The sequence below is a fragment of the Candoia aspera genome, chromosome 1 (assembly GCF_035149785.1).
Source record: "Candoia aspera isolate rCanAsp1 chromosome 1, rCanAsp1.hap2, whole genome shotgun sequence".
NCBI classification, from domain to species: domain Eukaryota; kingdom Metazoa; phylum Chordata; class Lepidosauria; order Squamata; family Boidae; genus Candoia; species Candoia aspera.
In genome coordinates, this window is record NC_086153.1 from 334653312 (window position 1) to 334675267 (window position 21956).

Sequence of the window (21956 nt, forward strand, 5' to 3'; positions counted from 1 at the left end):
CACTTCTCCATCTATATCAGTGTTTCTCAACTTTAAGATGTGTGGACTTCAACTCCTAGAATTCCCCAGCCAGCATTAGTCCACGTATCTTAAAGTCCACGTATCTTAAAGTTGCTAAAGTTGAGAAACACTATGGTTCTATGAGAAAGAAAAACTGGTGAACAAAGTGTACACAAGAAGGAACTTAGGATCATCTTTGGTAACGAATGCTCAAAATTTTGGAAAATGGCCTTTCAAAGGACAACCATGCTTAGATCACGTTTATTTCTTCTGTCACCGGCTGACAATCTGTAGGAAAATCAACCAAAGAACCACTCGTTTTCTTTTTAATTAAGGTGAAATGATTATTGCTTCTCAGAAAAATAAAAATGGAACTACGATTAAAATGTGGCACAAAGTTAACGATGGAATAATACTGAAATTCCCATAGTGGAGGAATGGATTGTGAAAATCTCAGAATTTGCAGAAATTGCAAAAGTGACATGTTTGGTCAGGGAAAAAAACATCAAAAACTGTCCTGAAAGACTGGAAACCTTATATGGACTTTTTGCTGAAAGAAGAAAAAAATATGAAATGATGAATTATGGATCTAAACAAGGGGAAGGGACTTGTATAACATCTAAGAGGGAGGAGAGGTAATAGGATTGTAATTATCTGTTGAAAAGAAGGTCAGAAGTCATTCATATACAGTATTTCAAACTTTAGGGTTTTTTTCCTTCTTTTTTCCTTCTTGCACTTTTTTCTTTCTTTCTCTCTTTCCTTTTTCTCTTTTCGATTTTTTATTCTACAAAAAATTCTTAATAAATTTTAAAAAGTGGTACAAAGGTGTGTGGGAACTGGCAACACTTGAACGAACAGCTAATACGGGGAAAGTGGAAAGGGTCAGCTGGTTTGGAGATCTCACCATTAAACAGCCAAAATACATTTCTAGAGGAAATTTGTCTCTATTCATCTGCAAATTTCTCGATTTGCAGATGAATAGAGACAAATTCTTTCTGGGTTCATTCATTGGGAAAAAGTTGAAGGTTCGGTTGCTTTTGTGAGCCTGCTGATGGCTGCATATTTCCCTCTTGGGTTTCTTTTGCTAAGTGTTTTGGGGAAATAAAATAAAGGGAAGATGAGAAAGCAGCAAAGGCCGAGACAGCTGGCAGTGGGTTGATGCTCCGCAGAGCATTAATTTATTAAGAAATATGTTCCATCCTGGGAAAGCAGGAGACAGGGTTCCTTCCACAATCCTTGCCTGCTTATGAGCTCAACGAGTACCCAAAGTAGAGCTGTTGATGGATTTTTGGTGGGTGAAGGAAGTACAGCTCCTCAACTCTGGGGTCCACCCAACGTGTGGTGTGGTAGACAGACTCCCCCACCTGGGAGAAGAGAGAGGGAAGGGTTCAGCCAGGACTCAAGACAGACACAGGCAGGTAACGCTGCAGCAAACGGAAGCAAGGAGCCAGGGGCCAACCGCGCAAACAAACTGCAGTTTCATCGCTGTCTATCCCCACTTGTGCCACGGCTCCCGCATCCCAGCTCCCCCTCCTCGCAAGGGAAGGATCAGGCCCCGGAGGAGGAAGAGCAGGGTCCAAACTGGGGAATGCATTGGGTGCCTCCAAGCCAATCCAGCTCACAGCATCACCTGCCTCAGCTGCAGGCGATGCTGCAAACCCACATCACCCTGCAGGGACACCGCAGAGAGGTGGGGCTTAATGCCTCGTGGAATGGTCGGTTTAGCCCCACCCCTTTATAGTGACAAGTCAACCGAGGCAGGATCTGCCTCTCTGGCTGAATCAAATGCAGCATGATTACTGGTACCCCTGGTCACTTTACTCCCTCCCCCGACCCCAAAATCAGGGCTGCAGAGTTCCACTAGATCAGGGTTTCTCAACCAGGGTTCTGTGGCACCCTAGGGTTCCGTGAGAGGTCACTCGGGGGTTCCCTGGGAGATCACAATTTATTTAAGAAATTATTTCAAATTCGGGCAACTTCACATCGAAGAGGTAAGTTTCATTCTTTATTTTTAGTTTAAGAACATTGCTGGTGCATATATACAGGCCTACCCATGAAACAAGAGAGCCAGTTTGGTCTAGTGGTTAAGGTGCTGGGCTAGAAACCAGGAGACTGTGAGTTCTAATCCTGCCTTAGGCATGAAAGCCGGCTGGGTGACTTTGGGCCAGTCGCTCCCTCTCAGCCCAAGTCGGTGCAATGTAGACCAGCCTCCTCATGGTGCACCCCGGGCAACGTGACTTGTCATAGCTAAATAGTCTACCCATCTGGCTGCTGGACCTCACAAGGATTTCCCAGCAAGAAAAAGCAGCATGAACACCAAACTGCTACGCCATACAATTAAAAAAAAGAAACAAATATAATAATTTTGTAACCTCTGGCCTATATTTGAGCCTGAATGTGTAGGGGTTCCCTGAGGCCTGGAAAATATTTCAAGGGGTCCTCCAGGGTCAGAAAGTTGAGAAAGGCTGCATTAGATTAATGTCCGCAAAGTTACCTCTGGCTGTTTGAGGGGAAAGAGGGCATAGTAGCTCCTTTTTCTGACTGCCCAAAATTTTATCTAGGGCCACCCCCGAGAACCCACTCATAAATGGCCCATCTGAAGGCCATATAGGGAAAGGCTTCACAAGGGAGAGGCCTCCAAGTGTTAAGGGGTGGGGGAGAGGAAAAACGGGGGGTGGGACAGGAAGAAAGGGAAATTCCTTTTATTACAATATTGCCAAAGATTCAAACCTGCCAGCCAGGGACATCTTTCATGATCTTGGCTTCCTCACTGAAATTATGACGCATCAGGCGCAGTGTCCTTCCACAAACCAGAGAGAGAGAGAGAATGAAGATGATCTGACTCACATGCATACATATGGCGGTGGAGGGGGGAATGTAGCAGCCTGGTATTCACGCAAATGAATTCTTGCCTTTGAGCAAATTTACCCCCTGCACAAAGACAACATGCGGTTTGATTTGGAGCATCAGGAAACCCAGCCCCTGTGGCCCATAAGCCATGGCAATTTTTTGAAGTGCTGGGGACCACCATGTGATCTTGCACAATGATGCAGTTGTTGAATGCTTATTTTGAAAACCTCACTAGATGTTGACAGTTCAGCATTCTCAGCCCAAATCCTGCAATACTTCGATATTCTCATGGGAATAAGTCAGCATCTGGCAAGATTTCTTGTTAAATTTGGGCTTCTGCAGTTGCCATCAGGGAATCACAGATTCTCTGGTGCTGTTTTGCTGATCCTCCTTTATGGCTTAATGCTGTAGGCCCACCTAGCTGTTATGGCTTAACAAATCTAGTTGAAACATACTGTAAGTCCACATTTCGTGCTAAGTAGTGGGTTGCCCTCCTTATCACTCTGTCATGGAGGAGTAAACACACACACATTTATTACATGGGATACAGCCTGGTTACCTGAGGGACTACTTGTTTCTCCTACCATCTACCTGGCCTATTTGATCCTGCAGGGTTCCTTCAATTAAACAATGTCATCTATCGGGACCCCAGAAACGTGCCTTCTCTGTGGCAGCGCCTGCCCTCTGGAATGAGGTCCCCCCCCCGAGATCCAAATGGCCCCCATTCTGCTGGTGTTTAGAAGAGCTGTGAGGAGTGAGAGCCCTCACTTCACTGCACCTGCCATCTTTTATCTTTATTTTTTGTGTTTTATTGATTTTATTGTACTTTCTTTGATTGCCGAGAGCCGCCCAGAATCATTGAGAGTTGGGTGGCATACAAGTTTTTATATTATTATTATTGTTATTGTTGTTGCTGTTATTGGCTTCAAGTCAGTCTTAACTCCTGGTGACTGCCCGGACAAGTCCCTGCAGTTTTCTTCACAAGATTTCACAAGTGGTTTGCCATTGCCTCCTTCTTAGGGCTGAGAGAGAGGGACCGGCCCAAGGTCACAAAGCAGGACTGGAACTCACAGTCTCCCAGCTTCTGGCCTGATGCCTTAACCACTACACCAAACTGGCGGCCACTGCTCCTCCTCCTCCTCTTACTAGGGCTTACATCCCATTCTAGTTGAAAAAAAACTCTGAGGGGCTTTCACTTCATTAATACAGTAGTAAGGTTAAAATATAATAACCTTAACAGCCATAGAATCATCCAACAACTCCCAAATGCCACTTCTTCAGGAGTCTTATCATCCTCAAAGGCCCTCTGACACAGCCCGGACTTAGCTGCTTTCCAGAACAGAGTCCAGGAAGGGGCCAACCTTAGTGGAGAATATCCACCGGCGCTGGGTGGGAAGAGTTTACACAATATGCTAAGACAAGGCCAAACAAGCCATTTGATGGTTCAGTTGGTAGCGTGAAGCCGACTTTTGTGCATTCAGAAAAACATAATGGCTTAACACAACCACTTTCCACTTGTAGGTTTTTCATTTATAAGCTGGCTTCAGCTGACACAAAGGATGATTGCTGAACCCAGCAGGACATGGCCTTATATTTCTGGTAAACTAGCTGCAGCATCAGCTGTTTTCCCCCACGCCCCACAGATTCACCTTTGTTTGTTCTCTTTTGCTCCAGGGAGCAGAACCAACACATGGAAATTGCAGAAAAGCAATTTTGGCTAAACTTTCAAAGCAATGGTTACAGACAGGGAGAAACTGTCTCCGCAACTAGGAAGATGCTTCCTGAGATTAAGCAGAAGCTGGACAACCATTAATAACAGATGTAATTTGAATCCCACCTCGAACAGACTGGATGACCTCCATGAGTATTCCAATCCTAGAATTGGTTGATTTCTGATCTTGGCCCCTATCTCACAAACTTACTTTCAAAGTCTTCTTGGGCTCTCAGGTGAGCAGTAGCTCATCTGACATTATCTTTATTTATTTAAAATATTTATATAGCTCCTTATCATTACTTTTATTCTGCTGTTTTAGCTTTATAAGCTGGGCTTATTATATTTTTATTACAGTGTAATATTTTATAGCATTGTTTTTATTTATATTTTGTGGCTGCTTGGTTGAGCAATCGGTCCTGGAAGCTCATATGATCAATGGAGACCTATATAAACAACACATACTCAGAAAGCAAGCAACAAAGTTAAAAACTGTAAAATCAAATAGATTCCCCACTTAGAGAGTTGTTACATAAACCCAATGCTATAGTCTGTAAATCGTGATTTACAGTGGAGCACTATGTGTATATACAGAGCCAGTTTGGCGCAGTGGTTAAGGCACCGGGCTAGAAACCAGGAGACCATGAGTTGTAGTCCCACCTTAGGCAGTCACTCTCTCTCAGCCCCAGGAAGGAGGCAATGGCATACCACTTCTGCAAAACCTGCCAAGAAAACTGCAGGGACAGCTCCAGGCAGTCTCTGAGAATTGGACATGACTGAACAGATAAAAAAAAAAATCACAATTATCCTTCAACTGTGGTTTGGGAAGTAAACTAATTAAACAAGCCAGGGATAGCCTGATGTGTGAATCAGCCTGAAACAATCAAACCTTAACGTTTTTGAAGAGCTCAAGTCTCTTAGTACTTCGCAAGTAGCTGACAGCTAAGGAAAGAGTGGTAGATCTGCTTGGGGGACTGAGAAGCCTGCCTTCTGCTTAGATCAGTGTTTCTCAACCTCAGCCATTTTAAGATGCGTGGACTTCAACTCCCAGAATTCCCCAGCCAGCATGGCTGGCTGGGGAATTCTGGGAGTTGAAGTCCACACATCTTAAGCTGGCTGGGTAACCTTGGGCCATTCACTCTCTCAGCCCAACTCACCTCACAGGGTTGTTGTGGTGGGGAAAATAGGAAGAGGAAGGAGTATTAGGTATGTTTGCTGCCTTGAGTTATTTATAAAAATAATAACGGTGGGATAGAAAATAAATAAAATAAAATAAAAAAGTTGCTGAGGCTGAGAAACATTGGCTTAGATAAAAGGAGTGGGGGAGGTAAGAAGTCTCTCAGCACCCAGGCCCAGAGAACTGAGCCTACCTTCGGTCCTCCTCAGCCATTAAGAGGGGCAACGTTGCTATCTTCGCTTCCAGATCCTCAAAGGCCAGTTGTCTAGAAGAGGCAGGGAAAGAGCAAGGAGGAGACCCATAAAACATGCTAGGAAAGGACAAGACTGGTTTCTAGATCCCATAACAGGAGACCTCATTCCCCCTTCAGCAAAGGGGAAATAAAACTTGTGGAAAGCCATCCAGGTCCTCCAAAACCTCGGGATTTCTCATCTCCATTTCTTGAGAATCTGAGACTACTGCAGAAGAGTCCTCAATATGGTCCCTTCCAAAGTTGGTGGACGTCAACTCGCAAAATCCCTTCCCAGCACAGTCTAAGGCACCCGGATGGGACACACCACACAGTGGCAAAAGAATGATTGTTTTGCCTGCAGAAGGCCTCAGATTCAAATCCTGGCATCTCTAGGTGGAAATGAGAAAGATGCCTGTCTGAAATACTGAGGAGCATAAAAACTACTGAGCTATAAGAACATTCTAAGCCTTAGACTTGCTTTTCTCCAACACAACCATACCCAGAGTGTCCAGGAAGAAGGAACCTTCCTCATCCCAGTTTAAAACAGTAACATAAGCAAGCTCACCCTCCCCTGAGTTCCTTCAGCATCCATAGGGGGTGGCAAAACAGTGGACGTAGTGTTGTGATGCAATCCCACCTCTTTTGTATATGCCTGTACGCAAGGGGTGGTGCTTGTATTCCAAAGGTGCCTCTGCTGTCTTCTCTTTGTGACACACATACAGCCCACCCCACAGATGCTACTTCCCAGTTCTCTGCCCTTGGAACACTAAACTTCTCTGCATAACTGTTTTCATCAATATTGCAAGATTCTCCACATAAAACTTGCCCCGTTGATTAAGTGTGTCTCACACTGATTTTCTGCAGAACCCCACATGCACAGACAGGCTGCTGTAATACAACAAACTAAGCCAAGCTTTTCTTAATCATGGTTTACTGAATAAACCACAATTAGTGGAGTCCCATAGTATACTGAACCAAAGCCAGACAAATCACTCCATGGGTTAATGTACTGAGCAAAGGCAGCCTAAGACTGTCATGCACATTTTCTTCAATTACTTCCCTAGCAGAATCAGCAGGCCACCGTCAGGGCAACTATGGAACATTTTGATGAACTGTGTACCTCAACAATCAAAGCTTCTAGTTTTGCATAGATCCTGGAAGGGATCTGCTTTCTGGACGAGATGGTGAGATTCCTCTGAATCAGCTGGTTGCAGTGGTGACTAGGTGCAAGATATCCTTTACTTCTTCCTTCAGAACAATAGATTTGTCCACAGCAGAAGAAGTAGAAGGACTAGGACAGCACAGACCCTCCCTTTTCCAAGAGGTCTTGCCCGCTGATAAACCCAATATGGTGTCTTAAGTTCTCAAGCTTTACTCATGCAACCCAGCACAACAGGCTCAGCTAACATGTAGCTAGTTCCTTATGACTTAGCACTTTATGGAGAAAACCCAACTCTAATTTTCCTCTTAGTCTGATTTATCAATCCAGTTTACTCAACAGCTCACAGTCATGCAAATCCTATATGGTTTCTATATTGTGTGAAGATATCTGCTATGTAAGCCATTAAAGTAGAGCTGAAAGTAAGTCAGCTTCTTCTAAGTCTTACAATCTCTGGACCGCTAGGTGAGCTGTGCCAGGTGAGGCTGATGAAGTAGTCACTGAACCTATCAGGTTACCTAACCCTGGTTTGGGGAAACTGCTAAAAGGGTGATGCATAACCTTTTTTAACCCAAGGGCTACATCTGGTCTTAAAGTGGCCTGTAAAGGGCTGTACTGCTGAAGGGGTCAGGACCACAACAAAAATGGAAAATTAATTTCAAGTTATTAATTATTTCCTTCCACATCAGATGAACAATTTGGCAGCCACTTTTGGAAAGGGGTCTGAAGGCTGGGGTGGCAAGCCTTCTCTACTCTACAATTTGGATTAAAAAATTCAAAATGAAGGGAATGCTTGGAAACTCACCTCCTCTCCCAGTTCCATTTGAAAACAACGTAAGAGCCAAAAACAAAAGCCCCAAGTCCAATAGCAAGAAGGCCATAACCTGGAAATAACAAAGTGGGATCCTGATGATTGTCAGCAGCCACCAAAAATTATACCAAGAAAACAAGAGAAAAAAATCTCCAAAGGTGGCCAAGCCTTCACCGGCTGTACAGACACCTTGTTTTTTTTTCTTTAGGGATGAAGTTCAGGGAGCTAAGGACCAGCTCTGCTTGCTGATTCCATGACCCTGCTGCAGCTTTTGATCATGCCTATTTCATACCTTCTTGACTGTATTGTATCAGTCATCCTTGTAGGCCAAAAGCCTGTATCTTTCTGCAAATAAACAGATCTAACCACCAAACGGCCCTTCCATTTGGCAGCATCCTTCCAAATACAGCTACCAATCTAGTCAATAAATAGGTAACTCAGATAATGGCTATACCTGCCACGTGGAGCTGTTTCTGGCAAATATCTGGGGATATTTTAAGAACTCCCCCCCCCCAAATTAGGTGTTTACTCTCAGATATATTAAGGCTACCACTCCTGCTCATCTTCAGAAGGTAAATTTGGGGGATGAGCAGGAGGGGCTGCATCTTGACCTGCTGAACAATCACAACTGCAGCACATTCAGCTAGTGTGAGAGGCTTATTTTGGAACGGCATATATAGGAACCCAGTGTGGACAATCGGCTGAATGGGGAGGATAGTAAGGGACCATTTTCAGAGGCTACTCTGGGGATCCATTAGATAAGCCGGTTGAAAGGCCGCGCCCCTTTCCTATTTCCTTTTGGCATCTGTGGAGAACCCCCAACTCCCACACAAACCTACCATCCAGCTGCTCAGCTGGCTTGCACAACACACCCAATCTTGGCTTGTTAAATAAACCACGATCGGTTGGGTTGACAGCGGTCCCCAGGCCTTAAGAAAGCCAAGCGACCGTGTCTCAGCTCATCCTACAGGCTTAGGAAGTCGTGTAAAGGTAGCCACCGTGGTTTGAAAAGCACGACTTGGGACGCCGCATATGGACACAGCCCATGGTGGTTTGCTTAACGGCAGTTCAGCCAGCCCTAGCTTAGGCGAGGGGCCGAGAGTCAGCTGCCTCCTGCGGATCCACGCGGCCGAGTTTCAAGCCCCATCTCCCCATCCTCACCCGGGAGCCCCCGTTGGGGCAATCGCCTCTTATAGTCGATTGGTCCATAACCGCCCGTCGGCGGCATGTCCTGCTTCACCTTCCAGGCTCCCGCCGCCATCTTGGAAGCGGGCAACTCCGGTCTGACCCAACGCTACCACCCCGCTCGTCTCTTGCGGATGACGTCAGGCGAGTGCCCCAAGTAAAGCCGAGTGCCCGAAGGCTGGCAGTCACGTGGCGGGAATTCCGGGCCGGGGGCTCGTGCGACGAGCTGGTGGGAGAAGCGCGGGAGGGTTTTTCTCGGTGCCGGAGCGTGCTTGCCAGGCGTGCCTATCTGTAGCGCTCGACTAAACTGAGAACGCTGCGGGAAATGTTTATGATATGCAGAATGCTAGCGTTGGAGGGGGTGTTGCAAGGCAGCAGTCCGAGAACGGAAGGCTGCCTAGCCTTTTTTTTCTGAAGAACAAAAAAATAAGGAAGAACCCCCCTCTCCTGCGTTCCCGGCGTGTGCTTGGATATGGTGTCTAACCAGCACTTCAGGGAAACGCAAAGCGGCAGCAGCAGCGCGGGAAAAAACGCTGAAATAAAAGGGCTCCGGAATATAGGCTGATGGAACAAGGGTGGGTGCTTTAATTTATTGCACTGTTTCATTAAGTGTCGTCAAGTCGGTGTCGACTCTCAGCGGCCTCACAGATGGATTTCTCCAGGAGGATCTGTCCTTAACCTGGTCCTTCAAGTCTTCCGAGGGTGCTCCCATTGCCGCTGCAACTGAGTCTCCACCTTGCTGCTGGTCGCCCTCTTCATTTTTCTTCCACCTTTCCCAGCATTACAGCCTTCTCCAGATACTATTTGAACCTGATCATTCGTGCCTCCAGTGGACTGACACTTACTAATCTGTGGTTTATTAAATAAACAATTGATTTAGCCTGCAAATCCAGCCATCAACTATGGTTTACAAGCCCCAATGTGCAGTCTCACTGGCTACAGCTCTTGAGATTAAGGCAGTTTATACATTTCATAAATTTGCACAATATGAAACTGATTTGGTTTGGTTTTCATGATGTGATGTGAATCTACTTAATAGTGATTTATTCAGTCAGGGTTATGGAAATAGTCCTGAAAGTATTGTGTAAACCAGGCTGCTGAGCTAGACCACCCACTTTGCTCAGTACTAACAATATTGGCTAGGATTATACAACACAGTGTTTTTCAAACTTGGCAACTTCAAGATGTGTGGACTTCAACTCCCAGAATTCCCCAGCCAGCCATCATGGGAGTTGAAGTCCACACATCTTGAAGTTGCCAAGTTTGAAAAACGCTGCTCTAAACCATGTTTATAAAACAGTGGCCATGTTCACACAATCTTCTAAGTTTAAATATTGCCTAATACGATTTTACTTAATAAGATTATTATTGCTTAATATGGTTTAGCTTAAGACATACTCTGTCTATAACATAGCTACTGAAGCATTTGTAAATGGTATTTTACGGCTGAACTTGTACAGATAAAGCCGCTGGCTGGCCTCAGTCTTCCAGAACCTGAGCATTCCTAGTCCAAATAGGAGACACCAATGACTGAATTTGGGGGTTGTTTCTTCAACTTCTGCGGTCACTCCACTCACAAAGTAACTGTGTGGGCCGTATAAATACAATTTTTAATGATTTTTATTGACATTTTTAACAATACCACCAACTAAAGTAGAACAAGAAAGAGACAAAAGGAAAAGCTAAAAGTGCAAGAAAGAAAAAGAGGAAGATGAAAAAAAAAGTAGAAAAAAGATATTGAAAAAGATATAAAGCGGCGCTTCTGATCTTATTCACAGCAACTGCTATGCTATGCTATACTGAACTATAAAGTAACTATACACAGTCTGAGTTTGCGCAAGGCACTGTACTAAAATGTAGTTAACTTGTTTATGGCTCATTAAGGCTGCAGAAGCAGCTGTGATGTTAAAAGGCAAGGAAAACGTGCCTCTCTGGAGGCATGGAAAGTATTTAAAATGGTAGGCATCAATCTACTGACTGCTTAACCCTAGAAACTGGAAGGCTCGCCAACCCAGCCTTTAGTTGGGCCAATCTTTTCACACTAGATAGTAACTGTACAATTGTTTTTTGTCTGGCCAGGGATGGGCGGCAAATCTGTTGTTCCTTATCTTCCCATACTTTTCTAATCCTGCAGCCACTTTTGCACTGAACAGTTTTGGCACGGATGCGATGGCATCTCTCAGTCCACCTTTTGCCACTAACATAAGATGGTTTCCAAATCACAAGAAGGAATCATTCCATTCCGCACTGATCAGAGCCCACCTCGAGTCTTGCATCCAGTTCTAGGTACCAAGGGTTGTCTGAGAGGAGGGCAAAAAAGTCAAGATGGCAGCCCCAGCCATGCAACTGAAGCTCCATTGCCTTTTTTTATGTATATTGCTACAGACAGCCCTGCTGGGTATCACGTGTTTAAATATCCAAACTGGAACAGATACGAAGAACAGCAAGGATATTTGGGGATCTGGAACAAGTCTTATGAGGAGAAACAGGATATATGGTAATGCACTTCAAATACCAGGAAAGATGTCACAAAAGCAGCCACAGCCAGCTGGGTGACCTTGGGCTAGTCACTCTCTCTCAGCTCAACCCAGCTCATGTTGTTGTTGCTGTGGGGAAAATAGGAGGAGGGAGCGTTATGTTCAGCGGCTTGAGTTGTTTAAAATAAAGGTGGTATATAAGTCGAATTAAACATTGGGTTCTGTATTATCCTAGAGGGCAGGACACAAAAGCATCGTTTTAAATTACAGTGAAGCAGATTGCAACTGAATGTAGGCGCAGCTTCCTAACAAGAGATCAGTACTGGACCCATCGATTCAGCGAGGGAGTGAGTTTCCCTACCCTGGATACGTTCAAGCTCAAAGCTGGACAACTGCCTCTTGGGAATGGTTTAGCACTGTGCAGTGCCTTAAGTGGCCTCTTTCGGTTCTGTAGCAGCAGTTGTCAGCCAAAGAAGTGAATAAACTAGGAAGTGATTGTCAACAGTAATGAGTGCGCATGGTCCTTCCTTCCTTCCTGGTTTAGCAGAGCATCAGCTATTCTGCCACCTTTTGCACCTACTGCATACTAGATGTTTACTACAGTTTCTATAGCAGTGTTTCTCAACCAAGGCAACTTTAAGATGTATGGACTTCAACTCCCAGAATTCCCCAGCCATCCCCTTGCTGGCTGGGGAATTCTGGGAGTTGAAGTCCATACATCTTAAAAGTTGCCATGGTTGAGAAACACTGTTCTCTAGCGTTATCTGTCAACATAAACTCCCTTGGTTTAGGAACTGGAGAAATCCTCATGGGATAGCCCCAGCCTCACATTCATGAGCTGTGAAGTGCTCAAATCCCCCCCCCCACTGCCTTTCTCAAAACCGGAGCTACATTTCATGTCATGCCCGGTCTCCAATATACCTTGAAAGGGGCAAGAGGAGACCCCTGCCACGTGCTCCACAGAAATGCAGAGCCAGAGCTGTTTGGCATCAGCTTTCTAGGACGAGGCTAACAAAGAAATGCTAGCAATTAAAATTGACGGTAACTTTTCCTCTCCAGACACGTCATACTGCAACATCCATAATCCTCACATAGCATACACTGTATTGGCTAGATACTGTTTTAGACATAAAAGAAGTCCATTTCAGCCTTCTGTTTAGGATGATGATTTCTGCTTAGGATAAAGGCAGGGAGGAGGGAGACGCATTAAGACTTGCAAGATTTAAAAAAAACCCGTTCAATCCATGCCAATTGTTAAAAATCCATGTTCAATCCTTGGAGACTGCCTGGACAAGTCCCTGCAGTTTTCTTGGCAAGGTTTTTCAGATGCAGTTTGCCATTGCCTCCTTCTTAGGGCTGAGAGAGAGGGACTGGCCCAAGGGGGGACTAGAACTCTCGGTCTCCTGGTTTCTAGCCTGTTGCCTTAACCACTAGACCAAACTGGCTCTCAAGATTCTGTTACTGTAACCTTGTAATAACAGTAGCATTCCTAACTTTGGTTTCCTAGTCTGGTCAACCTCATAGGGCTAACAGCAATGGTTATGAGAGCAATAGGCCAGCAGACTGGAACAAGGTTGACCCAGGATCCATCCATCACACTCCCATTTGCTTAAAAACTGAGCCTTTGCAACTATAAAATAAAAACGGGTAAACATTGTTGCTTTTGTCCTATTAATCTGTGTGGTTTCCAGCTGTTTAATCTCCAATTTGAAGCAATCAGCTACTAAAAAGAACATTTACAGAGCAGAAGCACTCTTAAAATTAATATTTTAAAAAAATTGGACATTAGGAAGATGTAACTTCTAAGAATCTGTAAGGGCCAAAATTCAGGATATGACTTGGAAGGCAACAGGCATATTTTTTGATCCTGACCTCCAACACTTAGAGATATACTGTCTGTCTATGGAGGTTCAGCTTAGCTACGATGGCTAACAACACTCACAGATTTTCCTGCTCCATTAATCTGTTCAATTTTTGTAAAAACAATTGAACTTTTGGCAGTCATCTCAGTTATGTCAAGTATAACAGTCTTATTTTACTATATTAACATCTATACCAGTGTTTCTCAACCGTGGCAACTTGAAGACGTGTGGACTTCAACTCCCAGAATTCCCCAGCCAGCATGGTGGCTGAGGAGTTCTGGGCGTTGAAGTCCACACGTCTTCAAGTTGCCAAGGTCGAGAAACACTGGTCTATACTTTTGACTGTGGTGGGAGATGCCAAGATTAAAATGCCTTATTGAATGCCATCAGCAAACAGGAAAAAACAAAATTTATCTAAATCTCAATCACTAACAATGTAGCATCTAACACCAGACATTGCGAAGACTGCATGACTCTGCAACAAAAAATTCTTTCCTGTTCTTTCACATATACAACTCTAAAGCAGGCTTTCTCACTTTTTTTTTTTTTTTAAACCTTGGAGGAACCTTTGAAATAATTTCCAGGTCACAGGGAAAAATACGGAAACTTCACAGCACGCTTCACTTCCAACCTATAGAATCCATGTTTTAGGCCAGCAGCTGAGTCGCGGCACGTTAAAATGTCTGCTGCTGCGAGTGCTGGCACTGCATGGCACATGAAGTTAAAAAAAGATGCTTGTTTGTTTAAAAGAAGTATATGGCTGCCCATCTTCGAGCACAATTCTGAGCAGCTCACAAGGTTAAAACCATAAAACTATTTCAGATGAGAAAGGGTGCTTTAAAGCATACAGGCTTCTCATCCTTGGAGTGCAATTGTGCCCCAGTGACATTGATCTTTGATGCAGTTGCAGCGTATTTATTATGACCCTTCAGAAACCCCTATTTGCTACTTTCCATCTTAGTCAATTCCTAGGCAGGTATGCACAAACATACGTGTGTCCACAGCAAAACTGTACAGGTAGTCCTCACTTAACAACCATTTGTTTAGTGATGGTTCAGACTTACAACAGTGTTAAAAAAAGGACTTACAACCAGTTTTCACACTTATGACTGCTGCAGCATCCCCGTGGTCACATAATCACAATTTGGAGTGCTTGGCAACTGTTTTGCATTTACGACCGTCGCAGCATCCCGTGGTCATGTAATTGCCATTTTCAACCTTCCCAGCTGGCTTCTGGCAAGCAAAATCAATGGGGAACTGTGTGATTCCCTTAACAACCACATGGTTTGCTTAACACCCACAGTGGTTCACTTAACAACTGCCACAGAAAGGTCGTAAAATTGGGTTGGATTTGCTTAATGACCGCTTTGCTTAGCAACCAAAATTCCGGTCCCAATTGTGGTAGTTAAACGAGGACTACCTGTATTAATGTTTCTCTTGCTATCAGGTAGATGAAACGCAGGTGAGGAAGAATCAGAAGAAACGATGCCAAGTGGAGTTGATCACCACTTTCTTATTTACCTTTGTTAATGCACAAGAGGGAACATCAGAAAGCTTTGCTTAGAGTGTTCAGCTGTATTTGAAGTTTCCTCAAAGTTTAATGAACATCAACGTCTTTTTCTTAGGAGTCATCCCAGAAGATTATTCCTTCCTTGTTTTCCAGAATACCTTGATCACCTTTTGACACCTACTTTAGTGATATTTAAAATATAATCCCCAAAGGGATGGCGTATCAAAGTCTGGTGCAGTTCAACTCAAGGCTTAAAAGATCCAACACAGGAGTTACTTCAAGTTAAGATTTATTTTTCTGGACCTCCAAAATTTCCAACCCGATCAAAAGAGTTTTCTGACATGGCTGGGTTTTTCACCTTATTAAAAGGAAATGGCTTTTGGAAACAGAGATTTTGTCCCCCACCCCACCCCCGCCTCTCCTTTTTTCCAGGTCCACAACTGTTGGTCAAATTGCTCCAACTTACACTTCACAAGGGCAAACCCACTCTTCCTGATTTTTAAGTAACCCAGCTCCTACACAAAAAGCAGGGCCGGAATTACAGAAATGCAAACGCTGATTCGCATCAGGTCTGAGGCAGACTGATGATGTCACTGTGAAAATGCCAGAGAAATTTAAAAGTATATCTACACCACAGCTTCAAACCAGTTTCAAATCTATTTGACCAGTTAGGGAAAACTTGGGGTTATCTGGAAATGATATGGGTCCTTTAGGAGACTGGAACTCCAATTCTTTATACTGGCATAAAATTCTACACGGAACTCAAGTGCAAGAGAAAAATGGTATTAGGGTATCCTAACTTTGGGTGAAAAATCAATCAGAATGCATTTAAAGCCCACTAAATTCAAACAGAGGTGAGGGTGCAGAGTAACGCAATAGCTTTGGTGCTCAAACAAAAGCAGACCCCACCACAAACATTGACAAACCAACTAGAATTCAGTTTGAAGACCTTTGAACAGAAAAAAAAACCCTATATGCTTGTTATCCACCAGACTGTAAAACATTAAATCTAAATACTCATGCTTACAGAAAAGGAAAAAGGGGGAATTAGAAGGAATTTTTTATTACAATGCAAGCGCCATAATTGAAAAGGGAGCCCTCCCTGATACAGCAACATTGTTTTCTAGGTCTGTTCTTTAATTAGGTATCTCACTTGTAGCTAACAAAATACCAGACCCCAGCCCCAAAAAGGTTTGACTGCACAGTATTAATCCCCTCCCACCCCGCTTTATATAGTCTTATATATATATTTATATATATATATTTATATATATATGCATTTATTTATATATAATTTTTTTGCAATGAACTCTTATATCAGTACTAGATCTAGTACCAATATGCTATTATGAATAGTTATAGAAAGTCTGTACTTCTGCCTCTACAACAAAAATAAGAGAACGGAATAGAAGGGGAAGAACAAAACTGATGATTCTTCCATATTTAACTGAATTCGGCGGGGGGGGGGCGCCATGGGAGGGGAAACTGCGATTTAAAGCAAATGTTAGTCGAGATGCTACTAGCAAAGGGGAATTACATTTCTAGGGATGGGATTGAACACACCAGAGGCAACAGCTTTTTGCACCCATATTGTGCTTGTAAGCCAGAGACCCTGTTTTTCTCTGGACCAGGCACCCTCTACCTGAACTCCTCACTGGGAATTATGGGAGCTAAGTCCAACACACATGGAGGACACCAGATCTATAACTGTTCACCTATGTGAAGGCCATTTTTCCCCCACAACAACTGGTAGCAAGAGAGATGTGGACTCTGTCTCATGGTGTTGTTTTTATTTATTTCTTTTTTGAAACACAAAACTGATCACTTCTCTGGTCCCTTCTGCTCCACATAACTAAATTGCACACTGTTCTTAGATAGCCAAGTAAAAACCTTCCTAAAAAAAATGAAAAGGGGGAGGGAGATTCAATCAAGATGTTGCTTTTTGTAAGAAAAAAAAATATTCATCTCCACACCGCTCCCTTTTCTCTTTGGGAGCATCAGACTATTTTTTCTTATTTTTTTTTTTTTAAAAAACTGTTCATTCTGTTCAGATTGAAGAGATTCAATAGAGCTGTTTTTATATAAACTGTCCAGTAATTCTTTAAACCATCAAATATCCAGGGCAGAATATCTGTCTGAAACAAGATTCTATTTATTTATTAAAAAAAAAAAAACAGAAACAAAAAGATGCACGCCCTGTGTTCAGTTGCTCCATTTCTCTGGCGGTGGCAGGTCTGTTTGCATTTGCTCGTAATATAAGTTATTACTGGTTTAAAAACAAAACAAAACAAACACCAAACCCCTCCTGTTATCCTTTAGAATACAGCCTCCTTGGGAACTACATTGGGGTTTAGAGAAGACAAGGCCATGAGGAAACCATTCCACCTTTCCTGATTTTTTTCCACTGGTGCCAGGTCCCACTTCTGCTTTCTGTGAATGGGTGGAGCACATCCTCGATCATTGTACGATCAACCAAAGGAAAATTCAGCTATGGTAACTAAAAAGAGAGAAGGGACGTAAGGAGGGAAGGGACTGAGACCAGAAGCAACTGCGCATGGGTCTCTTGCACAATTCCTTGTTCCATACTAGTGCTGATCAAAAAAAAAAAACCCCAAACTAAAGAGACAAAATACACAGAGAAAATAATAATATTAAATTGAGATCCTCCTCAGAGATGGCCTCAACCATCAGCCAAAAAAAAAAAAAAAAGTTGCAAGGATTTGGTAGCCTAACGTTCATTACCACCCTTTTGAGTGTCCTTTCTATCCAGCAGGAAGCAAAGTGGCCCCCGATGGGGCTGGCAAAAAAAGGTAAAAAATAAAAAAGCCTTCCGGCAAACTCCACGGGCAGATCCAGTTAGACTTGAAAGCGGCTTTTCCACTGCGTGGAGGGGTTTCGGGGGAAAGGATGGCAGAATCAAAAGGGGTGGGAAGGAAAAAAAAAACCAGAAGATGAAATAGAAAAATTGAAGTCTTCCACTTGGGGCGGAGGTTCCTGCGTTATTTCCATGTGGCGGATTGAGGGATGGACCGTGGAGGAATCATATCCAAGAGATATTCACGCTGGCGATCTACGGCCGAGGAGGAGGTTTTGTGCACGGTGAGACTAGGGTTAACGAAGTTCAGTGTCCCGCCTGGAAAGAGGGAAGACAAAGGGTGCAGGGAAATTAACTCTCAAGGAAGAGACTGATTTCCCCCTCTAATAGCACACTTGACAGTATACATCTAGGGTCACTTCCTTTACTGGCCTTGCCCAGGTGTATCAAGATGGCCGTGTCTTAGAATTCTCCCACGGGAACTGCATTCCCAATAGCATTGGGAAACAGCCAGGTCGGGAAAAGGCATACTGAATAGAATAAGGGTGATAAGTGTGCTTGGGGAAATCTTAAGGTTTGCAAAAGTACAATACAATTAATCTACGGATATACACACACAGATGAAGAAAAGCCCAAAGCAAAAACAGACCCATGAGCACCAAGCACATTCTGTCACTGCTGCATATAACACTGAAAGTCAGCTGGAAGGAGAGGTAGAAGACATAGTGAATGACTGCTGGCTGGCCAGCTGGCAGGCAGGAAGTTTTGAGCAGGAGGCTGCTGAGGACATAATGGGATGCGTTCTTGCAAGGCCTCCTTGTATCTATCTATGGCCCTGTCTGTAGGCCCCATGCCCTCACCATTCTGGTGGCAAAATGGTCAAATGTTGGCAGTACGCTTTTTGGTCCTCCCCCATTAATTAAGGATGGAAATGCGAGTGGGAGGCAAACTGTCCCCATCCTCAATTGCCTCCAAATGAGCTCCAAACACTGATTTCAGGCCATATTTTGGGGTGAAGGGTAGGGATGGGGACCATTTGTCTCTTTAAAGCCTGTCTAAGTCCCACCATTAAAACTCTGAAAATATAGAACTCCCATTTACAGAGGACTTCAGACAATAAATTTAAGTAACGACAACAAGAATAATGAAACCTGAGTGAGATACTCCTCAAAGCAATGGTGTCTTCAAATACCCTCCCCACGTCTCAAACTAAGAGAGGGGAATTCATCAAACCACCCCAGGGTGGGCTCTGTGGTAGTAAGAGCCACCCCACCCTCCACCGAACATCTCACCTGAGACTGCTAAAACAACTGGTTTGCTTAAGCCCAATTGGAAACTCTTGCTGCTTGGCAGAACTATATTAAATGTCTTCTCCTCTCCTTCCCCCTTTTAGCCTTCATTTTTTAATGTTTCAGTTTCTGTCCTTTTTACTTAGACACTGCTGGTTTTATTTATGCCGTATGCTAACTAGGAGATTCTAAAAGAGGACGAGGAGGAAGGGAGGGATAATTAAACAAAAACTAAGTTGTGCCTGACTTTTAGCAGAAAAAGAAGAAGGGCTGAAAGGGAGGTGTGGGAAAGATCCCTTTAATGAGGGAACAAGGCCCAGAGACCAGATGCGTAGCACTTAGCAGAACTTTACTGCTGGGGTAGCCCTCCAAGCTAGAAAGGCTGGGGAACCGGCAGACCAGAACTCCCATCACACTGGAGTGTTTACTAGGATGGCTTAGGCCGACGGCAGCTGCAGTTCAACAACTGGAGTTTCAGTTGTGGCTGGATCCATTTCTGCTACAGACACAGCACTGTTCAGAAAGCACCAGAAGGGAACTTCCTTCTGCATTCAGGCTACTGATACGTAACGTGATTTCCATTAACAAAAGAAAATCTTGGTGTCAAATGATAGCTGCCACAGTAAGGCGGCCTGCCTCTTGATAAAAACATGCAACTGCTGGACGTAAGATTTTTTTTTTTTTTAAAGTAAACAGTATAAATTAAACGGACCAAGATTTTAGAGTTTTAGAAATGCCAGGCAGTAGCCATAGGAGAGCCACCACACTGGGATTCCCAACCTCCCATTTCAAGGAAGTCATGGGGTTGCTCAGAATGCTTATAATATCGCACAACAGTGGAGGGAAGCCTTAGCATACCAACATCGCTTTGCAACAGTGAATGACCGAAAAGAAAGGGAGAGAAATAAATAGAAACACCCTTTTCACCCAGAGATTCTTTTTTTTTCTTTCAGAAAGAATGCTGGCCGGACAAGGGAGTGCGGCCAGCGACGATAAAGACAAGAAGTCTCGAGAGCGAGTCATCTACCTGCGTTGACTGGTGTCTTCTTCCAAGTGTAAGCACCTCCTTTGCCGATGGGTCTCTGAGCACGCTTACCTTGCCTGCCACCAAGTACGGCCACACCGGAGGCGTTCTGCAACTTGGGCGACTGGCTAAATGCATGCAAGACTCCACGAGGGGTGCTGGCACTTCGGGGCAGCTGGCTGGAAGCCTGGGCAATCACCAAGACAAGGAAGAGAGAAGAAGCCATGAGGCTCAAGGGCTGGAAAGGAGGCCAGTGCAGAGTCACATTCTTGGATCACAGAGAAACTGCAAAAACATCTTGCAGTTTCAGGAACCCCATCCCTCCGGCGTCCTTTGCTTCCCAGGTCCACGCAGGAAAAAGGTGAATCGGCTGTGCTCCTGTCATTTGCAAGTTCCCAGTTCCTGCCTTTCGGCAGTCACCTGCGTGTCTGCTGCATACGTTGTAGTTTATGTCACAGGATTCTGGGAGTTGAAGTCCACCCGCCTTAAAGTTGCCGAGGTTGAGAAACACTGGTCTAGGATGTGGACATGAAACTTGGGGCCGGTGGGCGGGGTGGGGATTCAACATGCTTTTAGGATGATGTGGTGGGGAGCTGTACCTCCCCCACAGACCCAGAACAAAAATTACATTAAATAAATACAGGAATATGTATCCATGTTTTTAATCACCTCCCTCCTGTTATGTTCTAAATTATTTTAGTGCCAACTTTCGGAAAACGCTAGGAGGTTCAAGTGGTGCAGCTCTGTTGTAGATTCACTCATCCACACATACCTAGGCAAATATAAATATGTAAATAAAACGTATCTGTGTGTCCCCAAATCCACAGGAGACGCCCACCTGCTTGAGCGAATGATGCTGCTGGGCTATCTGTTCTGGCTTGCTCTGAATCGGGGAGGCGGCCTGTTGCAATATCCGCTGTTCGATCTCCTGCTCCTGCTGCAAGGCCTTGACAAAGGCGGCCTTCAGCCGGCTAGTGTGCTCGGCCTTGAGCGCCTTCTTCTGATTGGAGGACATGCAGGTCTCACACATGATGGAGCCGCCCTTCTCCTCCCTCCAGCGGCAGGTGAAGTCCGTCTTGCACTGGACGCACGTGTAGGGCTCCTGCGAGGAGGGGCTGGCAGAGACTTTACCTGCGTGAGACACAGAAGGGTCAGCCTGGGCTTCTGACCCCTGGGAAGAGCACCAGGATTAAGAGAGTTTAAAGCTGCCAGGAAAAAGCAAGCAAGAAGTGGAAGGAGTTAAGAGTGAGCATGACGGTCCTCTTCTTGTTCCTCTAGCCAGTTCATCAGTGCAATGGATGGGAGCCAGGCTAAGGAGGTTGGGAGTTAGCTGGGAAGGGCAGAGGCGAGGCAGGCAGCAGAGACTGGCAAAGCTCTAGAACAGCAAAGGGGGCTGGTCCCCACAACTCAGCAGGCAGGGTAGCCTCACAGCCTAGTTACCAAGGGTTTCTCGGTGGCTCTTAAGAACACCACTGCAAGCCTAAAAAGATATCCCGCCAAAAATAACACAGAAAGCCCACCGACTCAGACCACATTTCCTTCTTAAGGTGAACCACCACCTATTTCCAACCCATTGGTTAATGAAACGGTGCCCCAAATCGAAGACAGCTTGAGGTTTATATTTTAAAGAGTTCAGCACGATGGACGTATTTCCTGGTGGAGATCACTCCATGTCTCTGGGCTACGGCTGAAACAGCCCCATCCTTGGTACCTGTCACTTTGACATCTCTTACTGAAGAATGGAGAATGGGCATGAACTGATTTAAACCAAAAAGCAGGTTCCCACGTACTCTAAACAGCAGCGGCTCTTGGACAGAGAGGAGCTTCTCTCAACTCTGCTACCTGGAGGTGCCG

At 44.5% G+C, this 21956-nt stretch overlaps 2 protein-coding genes across 10 annotated transcripts in view; both read right to left on the reverse strand.

Annotated features, from left to right (window-relative positions):
- Positions 1 to 1145: 1145 nt before the first annotated feature.
- NDUFA13 (NADH:ubiquinone oxidoreductase subunit A13) lies at positions 1146 to 9257 on the reverse strand. The gene is made up of 5 exons (XM_063290802.1): positions 9102 to 9257; positions 7935 to 8013; positions 5932 to 6003; positions 2731 to 2800; positions 1146 to 1364 (listed from the first exon to the last, which is right to left on the reverse strand). The coding sequence occupies exons 1-5, from the start codon at positions 9199 to 9201 to the stop codon at positions 1245 to 1247; spliced, it is 441 nt and encodes a 146-aa protein (XP_063146872.1). The 5' UTR covers positions 9202 to 9257; the 3' UTR covers positions 1146 to 1244.
- Positions 9258 to 15246: 5989 nt separating this feature from the next.
- Positions 15247 to 21956, reverse strand: part of GATAD2A (GATA zinc finger domain containing 2A) — a 91247-nt gene continuing 84537 nt past the window's right edge. For 8 of the 9 annotated variants that reach the window (XM_063290824.1, XM_063290820.1, XM_063290822.1 and 5 more), the window contains 3 exons: positions 20941 to 21233; positions 20106 to 20289; positions 15247 to 18107 (listed from right to left, as the gene is read on the reverse strand). In XM_063290824.1, coding sequence (XP_063146894.1) covers positions 17974 to 18107; positions 20106 to 20289; positions 20941 to 21233 — 611 coding nt within the window. In that variant the 3' untranslated portion in view covers positions 15247 to 17973. The remainder of the gene's footprint in view (positions 18108 to 20105; positions 20290 to 20940; positions 21234 to 21956) is intronic. The other variant, XM_063290825.1, reaches the window with a different exon arrangement.